The 15,857-nt window shown below is 42.4% G+C and overlaps 1 protein-coding gene across 14 annotated transcripts in view; it reads left to right on the forward strand.

Annotated features, from left to right (window-relative positions):
• The window catches only part of BRSK2 (BR serine/threonine kinase 2), a 324,688-nt gene extending 309,449 nt beyond the window's left edge, over positions 1-15,239 (forward strand). For 6 of the 14 annotated variants that reach the window (XM_052811057.1, XM_052811058.1, XM_052811061.1 and 3 more), the window contains 2 exons: positions 2,560-2,607; positions 14,280-15,239. In XM_052811057.1, the coding sequence (XP_052667017.1) occupies positions 2,560-2,607; positions 14,280-14,503 (272 nt within the window). In that variant the 3' untranslated portion in view covers positions 14,504-15,239. The remainder of the gene's footprint in view (positions 1-2,559; positions 2,608-14,279) is intronic. The other 8 variants (XM_052811063.1, XM_052811059.1, XM_052811069.1 and 5 more) reach the window with 5 other exon arrangements.
• Positions 15,240-15,857: the final 618 nt, after the last annotated feature.

The raw sequence follows: 15,857 nt of genomic DNA on the forward strand, positions 1-15,857 counted from the left end.
TAGTCTTTCAAGCGATGCAGTATGAGCTACTGTTTCTGGTGTGCTCATGTTTGCTATGCCTTTGGAATGGGGGAAAAACAACCTGATCGTGTCTTGGAAAGACATTAAAAATAAATTCATGTGCAGTTCCTGGGACTGGCCATGGCAATATAGAGAATGCAAATTATAGTTGTCTGTAAAAGTTTTGAGAAAGACAAATTAGACGTTTTATTAGTGTTCCTTTGGTATTTTTCCATGCTCTTCTATTTCAAAAAAGGGGTTGTGTTTTTCCCTATCCATCAAAACCATTTCTATAACCTGCAGATTTAGGTTTTTAGGAACAAAATGGGGCACCGAGCCCAAGATGTTATGCTGTCAAAAAACCTGTGTTACAATCCTTTTTTCCTGTTGTCAGTTTGTATTCTAATCACACGATTAATGTATGTAGACCTGTTGGTTACACAATTAGCTTTAAATGAAATACTAAAGAGAGCCATGCTGACTGCAGGTGACTTAGAAAAAAGACAGTATTCCAAAGTACTGACTTAAGGAGACATGATTATTTTTAATTTGTTAAAGATAACAAGGAAACAGAAATACCAATTTTAGGAGAATCTTAGTAAACCAGCCACAATGTTTACCTACTCTGACATTATCCAAATACTACCTTTTTTGTTTCCAGACTGCTAGTTACTGTGTGGCCAGTCAGTCTGGATACACTTGAGGGGAAAACTCCAGGTCTTGGAGGTGGGAGTCGGAAACAATCTTTCAGTCATATTTGAGACTTTCCTTGCTCTTATGTGCTTTTTCAAAGCTTAAGTTCTGCTAATGATTGCGTGAATGCTCTGAGCTCTACCAGTATAAGTCTGTATTACACTGCTTTACAACAAGGTGTAGTTGATTCAGAAAGGGCTGGACCGAAACCACTAAAAGGCATGAGACAACAAACTTCTCCAAGTTATTAAACAAAAAAAAAGGATACAAACTCATGACTGTGACTTCTGTTCATTGGCTCAATAGGCAGCTGTAGGCACTTCTTAAACCTGTTAGGCATCTTCAGGGAGAAATGTATTTTGGGAGCTTAATCTGCCTTCACTCAGAGTAGATAAAGAATTTCAAAACTACTGGCCTCTCTGACACCTCTGATACCTTGTTCCAGTTCTTGAATCCTCTGTTCTCCTTCAACTCCTTCCTTTTTCCCCTTTCTTTCAATCTTGTGCCTTTCTGAGAGACCTTCCATGGGTATCATCTCCCATTGACCTCTGCCAGCCCACCTCTAACCTTGGGGATGGAGAGCATATAACTGCTGCTTAGATCCTTTGGCCAATGTTATTGGACCAAGCACCTGCCCTCTCTCCTCCATGCTTTCCCAGATGATCTGTGCAGCACAGGCCTGGCTGCATCAGAAAACATACATATACATGCTCTTCTAGCATGGGTTCAGCTTACCCAAGCATATCCAGCACCCCTTCCCCCTTTTTTGAAATTACTTTTCTCAGTATTTAAGGGAAGGAATGCCAAGAAATTATTCTTCCCTCTATCCTGCAGACTTTTCAGCAGACAGGGAGTAGTTAGAGCTTCCTAGCAGTTAGGGATTTCAGCATATGTGTGCATGTTTCCAAGAAACCTATTTCTTGAATACCCAAGTGTTCATTGAGAGGCCAGGCAAGAGGAGGTCTGAGACTGAACTGAGTGCTTTAACTGTTAGCTGCTTGCTCAGCAGTGAGTACTCCACATTGCCCAGCATTCACGGACACGATGATTTAGATCCCAAATGCAAGGGAATCCTGGCTGACAGCAGCAGATCTGGCTTGCCAGAAGGGTCCACATGGAAGTGTCCAGCTGGGCTGGTCCTTTCTCCTTTGAAGCTGACATGTAGAGCTCCTTCTGCTTATCACACCTGAGTAAGAAGCACTCAGAGGCTGTGGCAATGGGAGCTATACACAAAGTGGACAGTTACGTCTTAGGGCCAGATTCTGCCACCCTTCCCAGAAGTAATTCTATTGCCTGCAAATAGTGACATTGAAATCAAGAGGAGTAAGAGACTACACGTCAATGAGAGAGGCAGAGTTATGCTGAGAACTTGGACATTATCCTTTGGAGTCTAAAAGATGTTTTTGAGTTGTCTAAGTAGCCTTCTCATTCCATGTCCAGTAGCACAGTGCTGCATTTCCTCCCTCTCTACAGGTTTTTGATGTACATAGATCAGCTGGCTGGACATTTCCTGGCTGTTGCAGGCTAATTTGCAAAGCTGGCCAGGTGAAACAATGTATTCAAGGCTTTTAGTTTGCTAATGTGGTGGCAGGGTATTTCCCACATCTCATAAATACCTATAGCTATAACAAAGAGGTGAGTGGAAGCAGCGGGACTGAAGCAGCATCCACTCTCAGTCACAGGGCCAAGTTTGCACTGGTGTACAGTGGGTGGCAGAATTTTGCCTGGGTTGTGTAGAGACCAAGATGTGTATATGTTTCCTGCTTCAGGTAATAATGTGCTAAGTTACTACTTTATGCACAGAGGTATGGAAACCTTTTTTTATGTTTTTCCCTCCCTCCCTCCTCTTTCCGTTCTATGATCCAGACACCACTAACTGTATGGAGTTGATGACTGGCAGACTTTCCAAATGTGGTAAGAACTTCCTTCCCTTCTGCCTTTTCTCCTTCCCCAGCCCCTGCTGAGCAACATAATAATGCGCCGTCCTGTCCCCTCCACCTGTTCCCCTTCCCTATCCCTGCTATCCCATGCTCTTTTCAAGACTACCCATCCCGTAACAACCCACTATGTCTTTCACTTACCTGGTGGACACAAGCATATACCCCTTATTCTGTTCCTCCCCATCCATGCACAGATGCACAGGCTCCACCACAGCTTTCCCCTTCATAGCACAAGTGTGTGGTGTTGCACTTGAGATTCCCTCCCTCACTGTAACCCAGGCCAGTGCTTTTCTTTTTCTTTCCTGGTTTTTTTTTCTCTTTTGTTTACTTGCTGCCTTTGATTCATGATTCTTCAGTCTCTTTTATGCAGTGAAGCTGAATGCTACCCTGCTAGCTGCTGTCTCCCTTGGTTTCCTGCTATTTATTGAGACAGGATTGCTATGTTATTTAATTCCATTTTGCATCCACTCTCTTCTTCCCCAGAATTCCTTGGGGTAAAACCCTTTTAAATCTTCCATAAGACACATTGCATATTATCTGTCAGATACTTAGCAAGTGTAAATTGTCATAGTTCCAGTCTGGTCTTGGGGAAGGATGTTGTGTCTCTAGCTGGAGGAGCAGTGAACCTACTGGATATTCAGAATTTTGCTAGGAATGAGGGGAAAAAAAAGAGTTTCCTGCAAAACTTGCAGCCCAACTTGCTTGGGATTCCATGAATTTTGGTTAACTTGTCCCTTGCATTCCCTCCCCTCTATCCACACATGGACTGTATTCTTTCTTTCATTACCTGTGCCCCTACTGACTCCTCCAAATACCATAGTGGAAATACCCAAATACTAGGAGAGGTTTTTGTCTTATTATTTATACCTTGTACAGAAAGGTTTGGTACAAGAGAACTCTGTTGTCTGTAGATTTCCATTCTGGTATCTAGGTTGAATTTAGGTATCCCTGTGAAAGGGAAGTGATCACTGAGCTAGTACCGCTCTCCAGCTGGACCTGTGACTCCTGCATCATCTCTTCGTAAACTGAGGAAAGTTGTTCTGGAGTTGTTGTGGAGTCTGTAACAACAAAGGAAGGTTGTCCTGGTGGAGATAATTAGCTTTATGCATGTGTGACTGAGGCAGAATTTGGCCTGTTTCCTGTATTTCAGATGATCTCTTTCCCTTAAGCTGGAGCTTTGCTGGTGGGAGTTTTTCCTTTGCTCTGAAAGGAGCTTATTTGATTTCTTATTTGAGTTTTCTGGGTTATACCAGTTCTGATCTCCTCATGAAGACTCATTTAAGTTGTAGGCAGACCTCCAGCTTCTTCTTGAAGGCATCAGACAGAAAATCCCTCTTCTCCCTCAAGCCTTTGTTTTTTGCCTGGATCTGGCATTCACATCATACGAAAATACTGAAATGCTGATGCTACTGGTTGCTTGCAAGTTGAGCTATACAGATAACCAGCCAGTACTCTGCATCCTCTAGATAGAGAGCATTACTGCTCACTCCCAGTTCAGGCAGGCCCTCCAGCTGTCACAGTGTCAGCATCAATCCAACCAGGGACAAAGAGGACACAGTGAAGGCCAGCAAGGAGACTTTTTTGTGGCAGCTACAGCAGAGACAGAACACATATTTATCCAGAGAAGAGAATGGATGAGTTATCGGGGTTTAATGGAGCTGCTTCCTTTAAATCATATTCCTGTTGGTGTGCTCACAACATAAGCAGTGGTGACTGCACCATGCTGAATTCCACCCTCTTATATGAGTGAAGAGCTATTTTGTGTGCAGGAGAGCTCACCCACAATTTAGACAGGGGAGTGAAAGAGAATGATGCCAGAATTTAGCCAGCATTTAGCCTATTATTAGCAAACTGTCCTCTATGACTCTGAGGATAGGGAATCCCATGTGAAGTTGATAAAATGTTCATCTAGTAACAACAAATAGTGTAAGAAAAACTATACTATGTGGGGTTTTTTACTTCATCATTGTTCTATATTCTGAGAGTGAGCACAGGGGGTCATTCTTGCAAAAGACTTAACACTGGAGCAGGAAGAGCTAATCAGATGCTTTATGCCTGGCTCAGCCATGTGAAAACTCTGGAGGGAATGAGGAATATCTTTTCACCCACTGTAAACCATTGAATGTTGTAATTAACACCAAGGCAAATTTGTTTAGTCCTTTAAATGTTATCTCATCTTCCGCTAGCAGTGATTGTCAATCTGAGAAATGATTTTGCATATAGCCATTGGCACTGAAAAACAAGTTAATGTTGAACAGCAGAGGTATGTCATAGGAGCTACCAATAGCCAAATGATGTAACAGCTGCTGTATCAACCCTACCTGTGCACACTAGAAAACTGCTGCCAACTCTTAATATTTCACAATTGAAGAAAATAATTTGGCTTATAATAAAGTTGAAATGCACATTGGGGTGGAATATTTTATTTCATGTTTCCACCCATTCCAGCAGGGGAATGGGCATTTCTGTTGTCAGAAAGACTAAACTGGTTTCCATGAAGTCTTTCATATCTGTTCATAAGATTAAATTTACCTTGTAAAAATTAAAACCTTTACATTTAAAATGCAGCTGTAACCTGAAAACTGCCTATAGGAGTGATACCTTCTGACTTAGCTGATCTATTCCTTGTGTGTATTCAGAGCCAAATCAGTTTAGTGACAAATAAGCTTTGCCACTTTATGTGCTGCTGTGAAGCCTTATAAAATCAACACAGCTGTAAAAGAACAAGCTAGATTCTGTTTCTTTTGAGGCAGGATTGAGAGAGCTGTTTACTACCATCTAATCTGGTATTTACGTCTATCTTACTGAAGAATAGGTTGTATAATTCACAATGAGGTTCTAATAGGTTCTGCAGAGCCTTTACATTAAAAAAAAAAAAAAATCAAGATAATACATAAACTGGAAAGCCCTCCAGCTTCAACCACAAAGCTGTAAATTAGAAAGCAAGTATCATTGTAGATTAGGTCCATTGGGTCTGGAGCCATAGATATACACCATACAGAAGCCCATGGTGCCATTTCAGTAGTCCTTGTTCAGAAAAGAGTCTGTCTTTACAAACTTTAATGACTTTAAGTCTTTTAATAGAGAGCTGAGAATTTCTTTGGGTGGTTGACTCAGTAGTAAAGCTGGTGTATAGCCTTGGATAGCTCCCCTTCCTTCCCAGCCATCCCCAGTTTTTTGGAGTCCGTAGTATGTTTCGCCAACGTGCTGGCTGCTGGCAGAAAGCTCTGAAAAGCCTGCCTATTCTTGACCTTACCTTCTGAGAAACAACAGGGAGCCTGTAAACTTTCCAGTCTCCACACTGTAGCTGTCTGGGGCTGAATTTTATTTCCAAAGTGATCTTTGCTTGTTGTTTTCCATCCCTCATGACTCTCAGGAAAGTCTTCGATTACATCAGTGGCAGTTCCATGGAACTGGGTATGATAAGAGGAGGAAAAGATTAGTATGTATAACTAGTGCAGCTCCAGTCAAATCACGCTGGCGTTCTGCACAAACATACGTTCCTGCAAAGTCTTAGGCCATAACCCTGGGACAACAGGCTGGCCAGAAGACCTCATGTTTATTCTTAAATATCCTGTGTTGCCTCTTGCAATTTGAAACCGTGATTCCTGGCACCAGAGTTAAATAAAAAGCTTCACAGATCCTTGTGTGTACCAGTGGCTGTCACCAAAATGATCTGATCAAAGCAGAAGCATAGCAAATCCACTTACCTTTCATATCTTTCCAATGTACCTCACTTGAATCTCTTGCTTCAGGTGTTTAGGACTTGACATAGCTTCCTATTCAGAGCCATCTGACCTTGTCCCCCATGGCCAATCGTCCTCTGTGTACACAGAGCAATTGCACTACAGTAAAGGCTTCTCTTCATAGCTCCTTGCAATCACAGTTTGATTCATACAGACGCAAGCCCATGTCAATAGCATCCCAAGCTACTTGAGAAATGAGGAGACATTTTGTAGTTTAAAACTGGTTACATCACATTTGGGTTTCAGTTGCAGCATGCAGCTTTGTGAGTGCTAATTAGAGACTGTTGGTGTTACTAGCAGCAGCAAATATCTGGATTTGGTGGTCTTGGAAGTGATCCTGATCCATATTGGCATTAATTAGAGTAATCCTGCTTCTCACAAAGTAGCTATTTGATGGAAGAGGAGGTTGGTGATTTGCATTCATAAAGTCATAATTGATGGCAGAAACACTGATGCTGAAACCTGCAGAAAAAAAGTATGCTGCCCTCCCAGCTGAAAGGCTCTTCTTACCACCATTACACTGTGACATAGTCAGAACAATATTTTTTTACTAGCATTTCTGAAAAATGTGCTGGCTACTGGTCTTTCTGAGCATGGCTGATTATTCTGTCTAAATTGACCCAAATGAGAGATAAAAGGAAGAAGACCCACCTGAAAGATCACATATTCATTCAAAATAGGTGGATCATGATAAGAAATGTAAGTCAGATTTTCCAAAGAGTTCAAGCCAGGTTTCCCAGTTGTCCGTGCCCCTTCTACTAGTTACCCTTTGCTGTCCAAATGGATGGCTGACTCCCCACACACTGTAGTCATCCTTCTTCATTCTAGTGTTGTGCTGGGGAGATGTTTCTTTTCCAATTCATGACTCATGTTTTTGCACCGTAAAAGAAGGTAGCAACAAAAATGGCAACTTGGCACTAAAGATGAAGCCAGATGTATTGAACTATTTGGTACATGTCAGGTCCTGTTTTGACAGCTATGGCTGGATTTTTACTGTCCAATACAAAGTCTTTTTCTCTGTAATAATATTTAATACAGAAAACATAGATATCACTCTCTTAATTAAGATCACAGTACTTTATTTATGGCAGGCAGTGCTTCAGGATACTCCATGTGAATATTTGCTTTCTGTACTAAGCTAAATTTGAGACAGGCTCCCCGGAAGATTAAATAATATTTTTAAGGGATTGATTCAGAGGAAATGAGGAGGCAACATCTCACCAGCATACACAGCTCATTTCTCTCCTTAGGAACAGGTCACAGAACTTAAAACCCATAAGATCATACTTGAAGATCCATCTGGCGCGAAAGGAGTTATTATTAAGTGCCAATACCTTTTGGACATTTTTATAGACAAAAAATTTGAATGAAGCAGCAGAAGTCACTAAGAGAATGGGTAGCGGCAATACTATCAGCATCTGCTGTGGCTTTACGAGTGTGGGTCATCAGCTTCCCCTCTCAGCACACACTTGTGCAGGCAGATCTCTGTAAAAGGACAGGCAGAATTCTTGGGCTGAGTCCTCTACCAGCCAATTTGCCAGAACAGCATGATTCCACAACAGAATCTGGCATCTCTTCATCCCACCGCTATCCTTGTCTGCTCTTTCAGTGCCACCAGCTGTCCAAACAAATGTACGATTCCCTCCTCTCTGTCATCATGTCTCCTTTTTTGAATGTTATGTGATGGTGCTAGATTGGCCAGAGCTATTCATCAGTAATGGACACGTTTGTTTTCTGATTAATTACGCATGCCTTAGCTCTGCAGAAGGTAGCAGCAAGGAAATATGCCTCATCTATTTGGGTCTTTGCTGCCTGTGTTCACCATTCCCTAACTCATTGCCCAAGAGCTACCTGTCTCAGTTATATTGTCTGTGACAGGAGAGGCTGAACTGGAGCTCAGCTTCTCTCTGTGTGTATAAGAGAGAGAAAAAACGTGCAAGATGGAGGCAGAATGGCCATCTGGATGCATCCGGCTAGCCACAAATATTGGGCCACCCTCCTGCAGAGGAGACGGAATGTTTTAGGGGAGTTAGAACAAGGATGGGTTATAGAGCATTTAAATGTCAGGTTGGTTGTTCAGATCTGCCTGGGTGTGTAGCAACTGAAAGTTCCCACCTTCTGCTGGTAGCATGGACACCTGTGCTAACAGTGTGTGATAATCTGAGTAGCTCCTACCAGCAGTTTGTTTCTGCAAACACTGTTTTCAGTTGGCATTTTTACTGGCAGAGTCTAAGGACTCTGGAAAATAAGCTCTGTTGTTACCTTTGGAAGTCACCTTTCCCAGTTGCAATTCAGGTGTCCTGCTAAGAAACTGGAGTTATGCTGTGGACTGTCTGTCTCCATTTTCTAGTCCTAAACTGAAACAAAATCAAAACAACTGTTCCATTACATAACTAACTGGGGAAAAAATAAATGGGAAAACTTGTTCTGCTCAATCTGTTGTGACAATTTATAAATCCAGTAAAAACCACATCCATGTCTCTTGAAATCCTTTCCTGACTTCCTATAATTTTAGACAATTACCTGTCTTGGGATTTCTGCAGTTTCTTCATCTCACTTCAAGTAGCCTAGGATGGGTTCATAGACTAGGAGGAAGTTCTGTGTGATGTCCTCCAGCAAGACATTGCAATGGCCTGTCACTCTTCTCCAGTCTAGAGGGAAGCCTCATACCTCCAACCGTTAAAGGAGCAAAAAAAATCTTTCTGTAGCCTTCTTCAGTAGTCAGCGAGCTTGTTGAGGCATCTCTCTGATTTGTATTTGTACAATGCCTAGACTAGGGGTTCTTTAGTCTGGAGGAAGACCCCTACATGATATTACAGCTAAACAAAGAGGAATAGGCCACTTTTATCTTTCTGTCATTCCTTTCACTGCATAAACTGTTGGAGTGGGTTCTATATTTTAAGTCTTCTGTTTTCGAAGGCAGAAGGGACTCTGCCAACAGAAACCCAGCAAACAGGCAAAAAATGCTTAGTCTTCACAAAGAGGGCTAGAACTCTGTCAGGGTAGCAAAATGGGTTTGAAAAGGAATGGATTATAACCCATCAAGAGAGTGTTTCAATGCTTTACATGAAAGGAGTTGGATTTTTGTTACATGATCACTGAAACCACAGCTGCTATTGAAACACAGAGCAAGCTAGGGATGAAAAAGACAAGGGATAAAGAGAAAGGCATGAGTATGGGAAGAAAACCTCAGTAGCAGAGGCATGCATAAGACAGAAAGGATGTGAAAGCAACAAGGGAAGGAATATGGGAAGTCAGGTTGACAAACGGTGTCTGTTTCCAGTGGAGACCTATCTTTTTCCATTCACTTTCTCCCAAAGCCTAAGCTAAAAACGCAGAAACCCAAAACTTCTCAGGCTATACAGAAAGGAAAAGACAGAGGATAGTCCCACAGATGGCATATTTGTTTTGTGCAACTTTGTGTTCAGCACCACAAGGATTACTGCATTAAAAATACATAGACTTTCACAGAAGGAAGTTCCTCAGGCTTTGCTTCCATTAGGTCAATAGGAATGTTGCTATTTGCTTCAATGAAAAGAGGACCAAGTCCTTATCTGACTGTCTTAAAATGTTACAAAACAGCAGGCTCTAATCAGTGACTGAAGCCTCCAGGCTTGTCCTGAAGCTGCTTGTTCACCACCTCCTGTTGTTTTCTGTGGAGGACTCCAAGGGTCTTGGCAAGGTCAGGGCAGAGTTTTTGCAAGATCAGAGCAGAGTCTTTGCAAGGTGCATCCTTTCCTGGTGTCACTTCTGGTGCCTGGAGTGAATCACCTCATTTTCTCTTTCCTCTCTTACCTGGGTGCTCCGCTTCCACTTTGCTTCTCAAACCTGTGACACCACTGGGGCTAGGTCAATGTCAGACTGACTTCCTAAGAACAGCAGATGAAATACTGTGAGGGCTGATACAAGCCACCTGCCCTGCTTCCTTTTACATTTTTGTGTCTGTCTCCAGCCCTGTTTCTTCCTTTTAGTGCCTGTTGTATTCAAATGCATTCACAGTTTTGACTTCTGTAATATTTCACTGTGACGGTGCTGCACACAGGTGCCACAAACCCATGCCTTCTCCATATCTATAGTTCTCTGTCATCCCTTCAATACATGACCCTTTCATAAGCTTCAGTGCTTGTTTTCAAACCCCTTCCCCTTCCCCATCTTGCAGCATACAGCTCCTTGGTCAAAAATGCACATATCCATCTCCTCCTAATAGATGTAAAACTAATGCTTTGAACCTCCCCTCCTGCCTCTGATCCTTCTCACAGTTTCTTACCCTTGCTACCCTTCACGCCTTCTTTTCTCTGTGTTGATGAACATTTGCTCTCAAGGGGAAAGAAGACCTTAGTTACAGATGCATGAAACACCTTTTGAAGAATCAGTGAGCCAAACCTTCATCCTTGTCCAGAGGAAATGGGATGTCACCTCCCTTTCTGAAATAAGACAGGCAGCCTTTTTGAGGCCCCCAGGTGGACTTACAGGTGTAAGAGCCTATGACACTTTTTGCACTGAGTGCTAGGAGTGGAAGATTGCTGAAAAAGCTATTGTAATCCATCACCACCTGCATTTTCAAGTCTTGTTTTACTGGATGTATAAGCCCAAAGGGAACTGAGAACTAAGAGGAGCAACACCACTCACCATTTTCATGCTTCTGGCATAGCTGACCCATGTTTACATATCTCCAGAGAAAAATGTGAGGACTCTTTGTCTATCCAAAGACCAATGTCTAGACCAGCCCAAGAGTGGGCTGACAAGCTGTCAGGTAGACAACATCAGTGCAGTGATTGTCTGTATTGCTTGGTGTAGGATCAGTTCTTTCTTGACTGCAGGACAGGAGAGCATTATTACCTAGTATATAATTATGAGTCCAGATACTACAAAAGGCAAAGGAGGGAAAGGGTTAGCGAAATGGCCTATTTTATTTTTCAGTAGCTCTCTTTAAACATCCCTAAGGATTTCTTACCTCCCATTAAAATTTTACCTGGAAATGCTGATTGTAAGGAATCCAGCACTGATACAGGCAAAGAAAAGCAGACTGTTAAATACTTTTGCTGCAATAAATCTCCAGGCACTTGAAAGCTGGTAGGGCATGGGGAGGAGAAAGGGTGGATGAAACAGGGGCTGCATATTTTAATAGGGTGGTTAAAAATCCTGTATCAGGACTCAGCAAATACAAGATATATAAATATAATTTTAAAAAATGTTTTATTGCTCCATTCTTGCAAGTTGTACTTTGTCTACTGTTCTTGTCTACGTGAAAACAAAAAACTTCCCTGATTCCTGCAGAGCCCTGCTTAGTCTGCCCTCTTCTTTCCCTCTAAGCTTGTTGAATAAACTGCTCAGCTGAATAACTAGAGATATTCCCGTCCCCTTTTCTCCCAACCTAGCAGTCTTTCCCTCTCCAGCATTTTTTTCAGTGCTCTTTTTCATTCTCTCTGCTGACTCCATTTGCTTATGAAGATGAGGGGTCCAAAGCCACATAAGAACCAGATCTGTCCACATTCCTGCATTCAAGGCTGAGTGTTCGCTTTCTTTTTTTCTTTCTTTTCATTGAAAAAGAGTATCCCCCTAAAAGAAGTAGAAATAGTCTGAGCAGATAGAAATGAGTCAGAGCAGAGCATGCACCCACAAACCTAAAACAGTTTTAGGGAGGCTTAGGGAAATCTCTGAAATAGAAGTCATAGATGTGGAACAGATATCCCCCTTCCAAAGCATTTGCATGCATGTGGAAGGAAGCAGGTGGAGCTCACGGAAGTCTGACCCCGAAACAACTGAGAGCTTGATAGCCCTTCTCTTCTAAGCCAGAAATTGAGATATGTGCTTTGCCTGGCTGTTTGTTTGGGCCCATCACTAAGGCTTCAGTCAGTAAGGTGAATGATGCCCTTCCAGAAACTAACAGCCATTTCCTTGTGGCCTCGGTGTAGCTGAATGCACAGACAGAACCAGGGCCAGCAGTAAGTTAACCACAAAGCAACAGAGGAAGACAAGGAATGAATTAGATTAATAAGATTGAGATCTTTCACTGTATATGCCAACCATTTCATATTTCTCAATGCCTGATAACATGCAGAGGAAAGCAGCAGCTACCTGGTTAGCACGGGGCAGGGAAAAAAGAATAACACATTCAGTTTTGCAGGGCACAAATACTATGTATTTCCTCTTTCTTTGTAGAAGAGCAGTTGATGTCTGTCTAGCATTTATCATTAGAGAATAAGAAAGCACTCAACAAGCTCTTCAGACAAGTTACCATGCACAGAAAGTACTTGCCTGCTGTAGTAACTGGTTTGCTTATGTTTGTAATGAAAGTGAAGGGAAATACAATATTACCAAGCCGCCAGTGTCCACCAACTGTGGATAAATGGCAATCTCTGCTATGAAGAAACTCCTTTGCTCTCGACTGAATGTTCCCATCTCGGGGACGAAAGGTTCCACTCTTCACAGCACACCACCTCATTGGAAGGCAGATACAAGGGAGCCCGTTTCCTTCTGGGAGCTGGAGAATGAAATTACTTAAGTGGGACATAAATGATTTGAATTTGTTAAAACAATGGAGCCAACAGTCCCAATATTGAGAAAAGCATCATGGGCTTTTAATGATCATGAACAGGCATCACCTCCATGGTGTATGTTAGATAAAAAACACCTTCAATATCTATGTTCAGAGAATTTAGTGTGACCATTCCTATGTCTGATCAGGATTAATCCCCCAGTCCAAGAAAACTAAAAGGGACTAGAAATGCCCCGAAAAGGCTACCTTTCCAGTAGTAGCCAGTCCCTCTCCCTCTGTAGCACCCCAGAGCCTTTCCTCAGGTATGGCCTTCCACACATCCTCTGACAGAGGACTAGATTAATAGCATACAACCCTGCTGCCTGGAGGTCCAAATGGCATGAAAAATTGTATTCATGTGCACAGTGCCCAACCCATGTTAATACTGCAACCTGCTCTAGTGGCTGGCTTAATGAAATACCTGTTCTACTAGCGCGCAATCCTACACCCCTCTCTGGCTCCTAACTCCGCTGGAGTGAATGCCAGTGTCAGGGAGGCTGCATTGTAGAGAGAACACAAATTCAGGACAATGAGGAAGTAGTTCTTGACCCTGGTAGGTCCCAGAAATAGTTAGATGCATGACAGCCTGCTTCCACAATGCATTCAGCATCTTCATTTCCAGGTACCTGTTTGTAAGAAGGATCTGATGGTGCTGAGAAGCTTGCAAGTACAAGCCACAAACCACACATGCAGATGGCAATACTCATGTCAGCTGTAGTTCATTTTTCAAATGCCGTTTCCCTTGGAGCACTCAGGTGCTTCAGGCTTAGTGACTGAAAGGTGCGCAAGGAGATACTCGGGAAGAAATAAAATGCAAGCAAAGAAAGCCTAATGCCCAGTGTAGCCAGAGAGCTTAGCAAGGCTGCAAAACAAAGCATCAATTGGCAACCACATACAAATGCCCCGTGTTTGTAACAGCAGCAATAAGATGGGATTTGCCTGTATCCAGCATTACATTCACTGATGTTTCAGTGTGGAGTGGCCAAGTGACTCCAAGTAATAGACTGAACTATTTCAGCCACACGGTACTGTGTCCTCCTGCTAGGTGGGACAGCAATGCTCCCCCACTCAGGAGAAAACTAGGACCTCACCCCTAGGTGCTTTATGCTCCCAGCCTCTTTATTTCTGCAGGTGTCCTATCCTAAACACTCTTCCTCTTCCTGCTCATTGTCTTCATCCCCCACACACCCCCACGCACGTGGCTCTGGATCTCCTCATCATGTTCTTCTCGTTAAAAACCCCATTGTTCATTTGTTTGTTTGTTCTCTCTCTCTCTCCTCTTTTTCTCTCTCTTTCCCTCTCGTTTTTTTTTTTCTTTCTTTCTTTCTTTCTTTTTTTGTCTCCTCTGTTTTGTGTACCCAGGCAGCCCATTGAGTAACTTCTTTGACGTAATTAAACAACTTTTTTCAGACGAGAAGAACGGGCAGGTGAGCCATCCCCCCGGCACGCCAACCAAGCATAGCGCAAACAGCAAGCGGAGCGATTCCGGTTCTAATGACTATGGGTCTAGAGGAGACAATAAGTACCCTGCTGGCAAAGACAAGGCAAAGATGGTCTCATCAGTCGGCCTACAAGACCAACCTTAAATAAACACATAAAAAATTAAATAACTTAGAAAAAAAAACAAAAACAAAAAAGCAAGAAAGAATGAAAGAATATTCCTTAGCAAGCTAGCCTCTAAACTAGAAGGATGTATATACCTTGCCACAACAGTACAAAACTGTCTATAGACAAATTTTGTATGAAGGAATGACTGTATATATATACATATATATATTTATATATGATATATAATATATATCTCAGAAACAAACACAAAAACAAATGAATGAAAGAATGAAATGAAAAGAAAGAAAAGAAAAGGTAGCACAGATGACAAACCCAGTTCACCAGATCTTGGGTTGTGTTTTTTTCGATTGGTTTTTTTTCCTCCCTTTTTTTGAATGTTTTGCTTTTTTTCTCCTTCCTGATTTTTTGGGTTTTTTATTATTACTATTATTTTTTGTTTCCTTTTGTTTTGTTTCTTGTTCTGTTCATGCTCTCTCTGTGTTTCTGACGACACCACTTGTTTCCGCTCTGCTACCAGGAATTATCCCGAAAAGTTAACATGTCAGCCACGGCTTCACCTTCTGTGCTCTGCGGACACTTGTTGATGGAAGGCAACCGATGTAGACTGTCCAAGGACCAGTCCTGTTTGAGGTTCCCAGCCTCCCCTCTCCCTTCAGGAAGTGGGTTTCTCCCCACTTCTCCCCAAACACCTCCCCAGTGCACGCCTTTTTTCCTCCCCCCACCCACCTCTTTTTCTTTTTTGGTGCTCCACAAGAGAGATCTGCTCAGTTATGGGATTGCAGAGTCTGGGCTGAAAGGAGGTTGCAAATTGTTGAAGTGAAACCTTTACCTTTGGCAACTTCTGTCCACGCAGGTGAACTCAGCCCAGAGGGGGAGGGTGCGGGGAAGGAGACGGGTGTAGCGGGAGCACAGTGTTTCATGAATCCAGAGCGCATTCTCATCAGAAACCAGCCAGGAGCAACTCAAAACTAAGCGTTGAACCAAGACAATATTGGGGAGCTTCATCACAGGATTTTCTTAACCTTCTTTTTCTCCCCACCACCTTTTCCTTTTCTTTTGCCCCCTTTTTTTATATATACATGTATATATGTGTGTATATTTATCTATAAATATACATACATACATATATATACAAAATAATTGTTTTTTTTATACTGTATCATTTTGCTTTTTGACCTGCTGGAAGGGGAAAGGAGTAAACTTAGGAGGGAGAGGGGGTTCAATGAATAAACACATACAAATAAAACATTAAAACTTAGGGAAAAGGCAACTTCTGGTAGCAAAGAAGAGGGACAAGACTCTGCCAAGGACTGTCTCTCCTGCCACCAGGCACAGTTGCCGCTGCTGCTACTGCTGCTCCTCCTTCGACAC

The sequence above is a fragment of the Harpia harpyja genome, chromosome 16, assembly GCF_026419915.1.
Source record: "Harpia harpyja isolate bHarHar1 chromosome 16, bHarHar1 primary haplotype, whole genome shotgun sequence".
Classification (NCBI taxonomy): Eukaryota; Metazoa; Chordata; class Aves; order Accipitriformes; family Accipitridae; genus Harpia; species Harpia harpyja.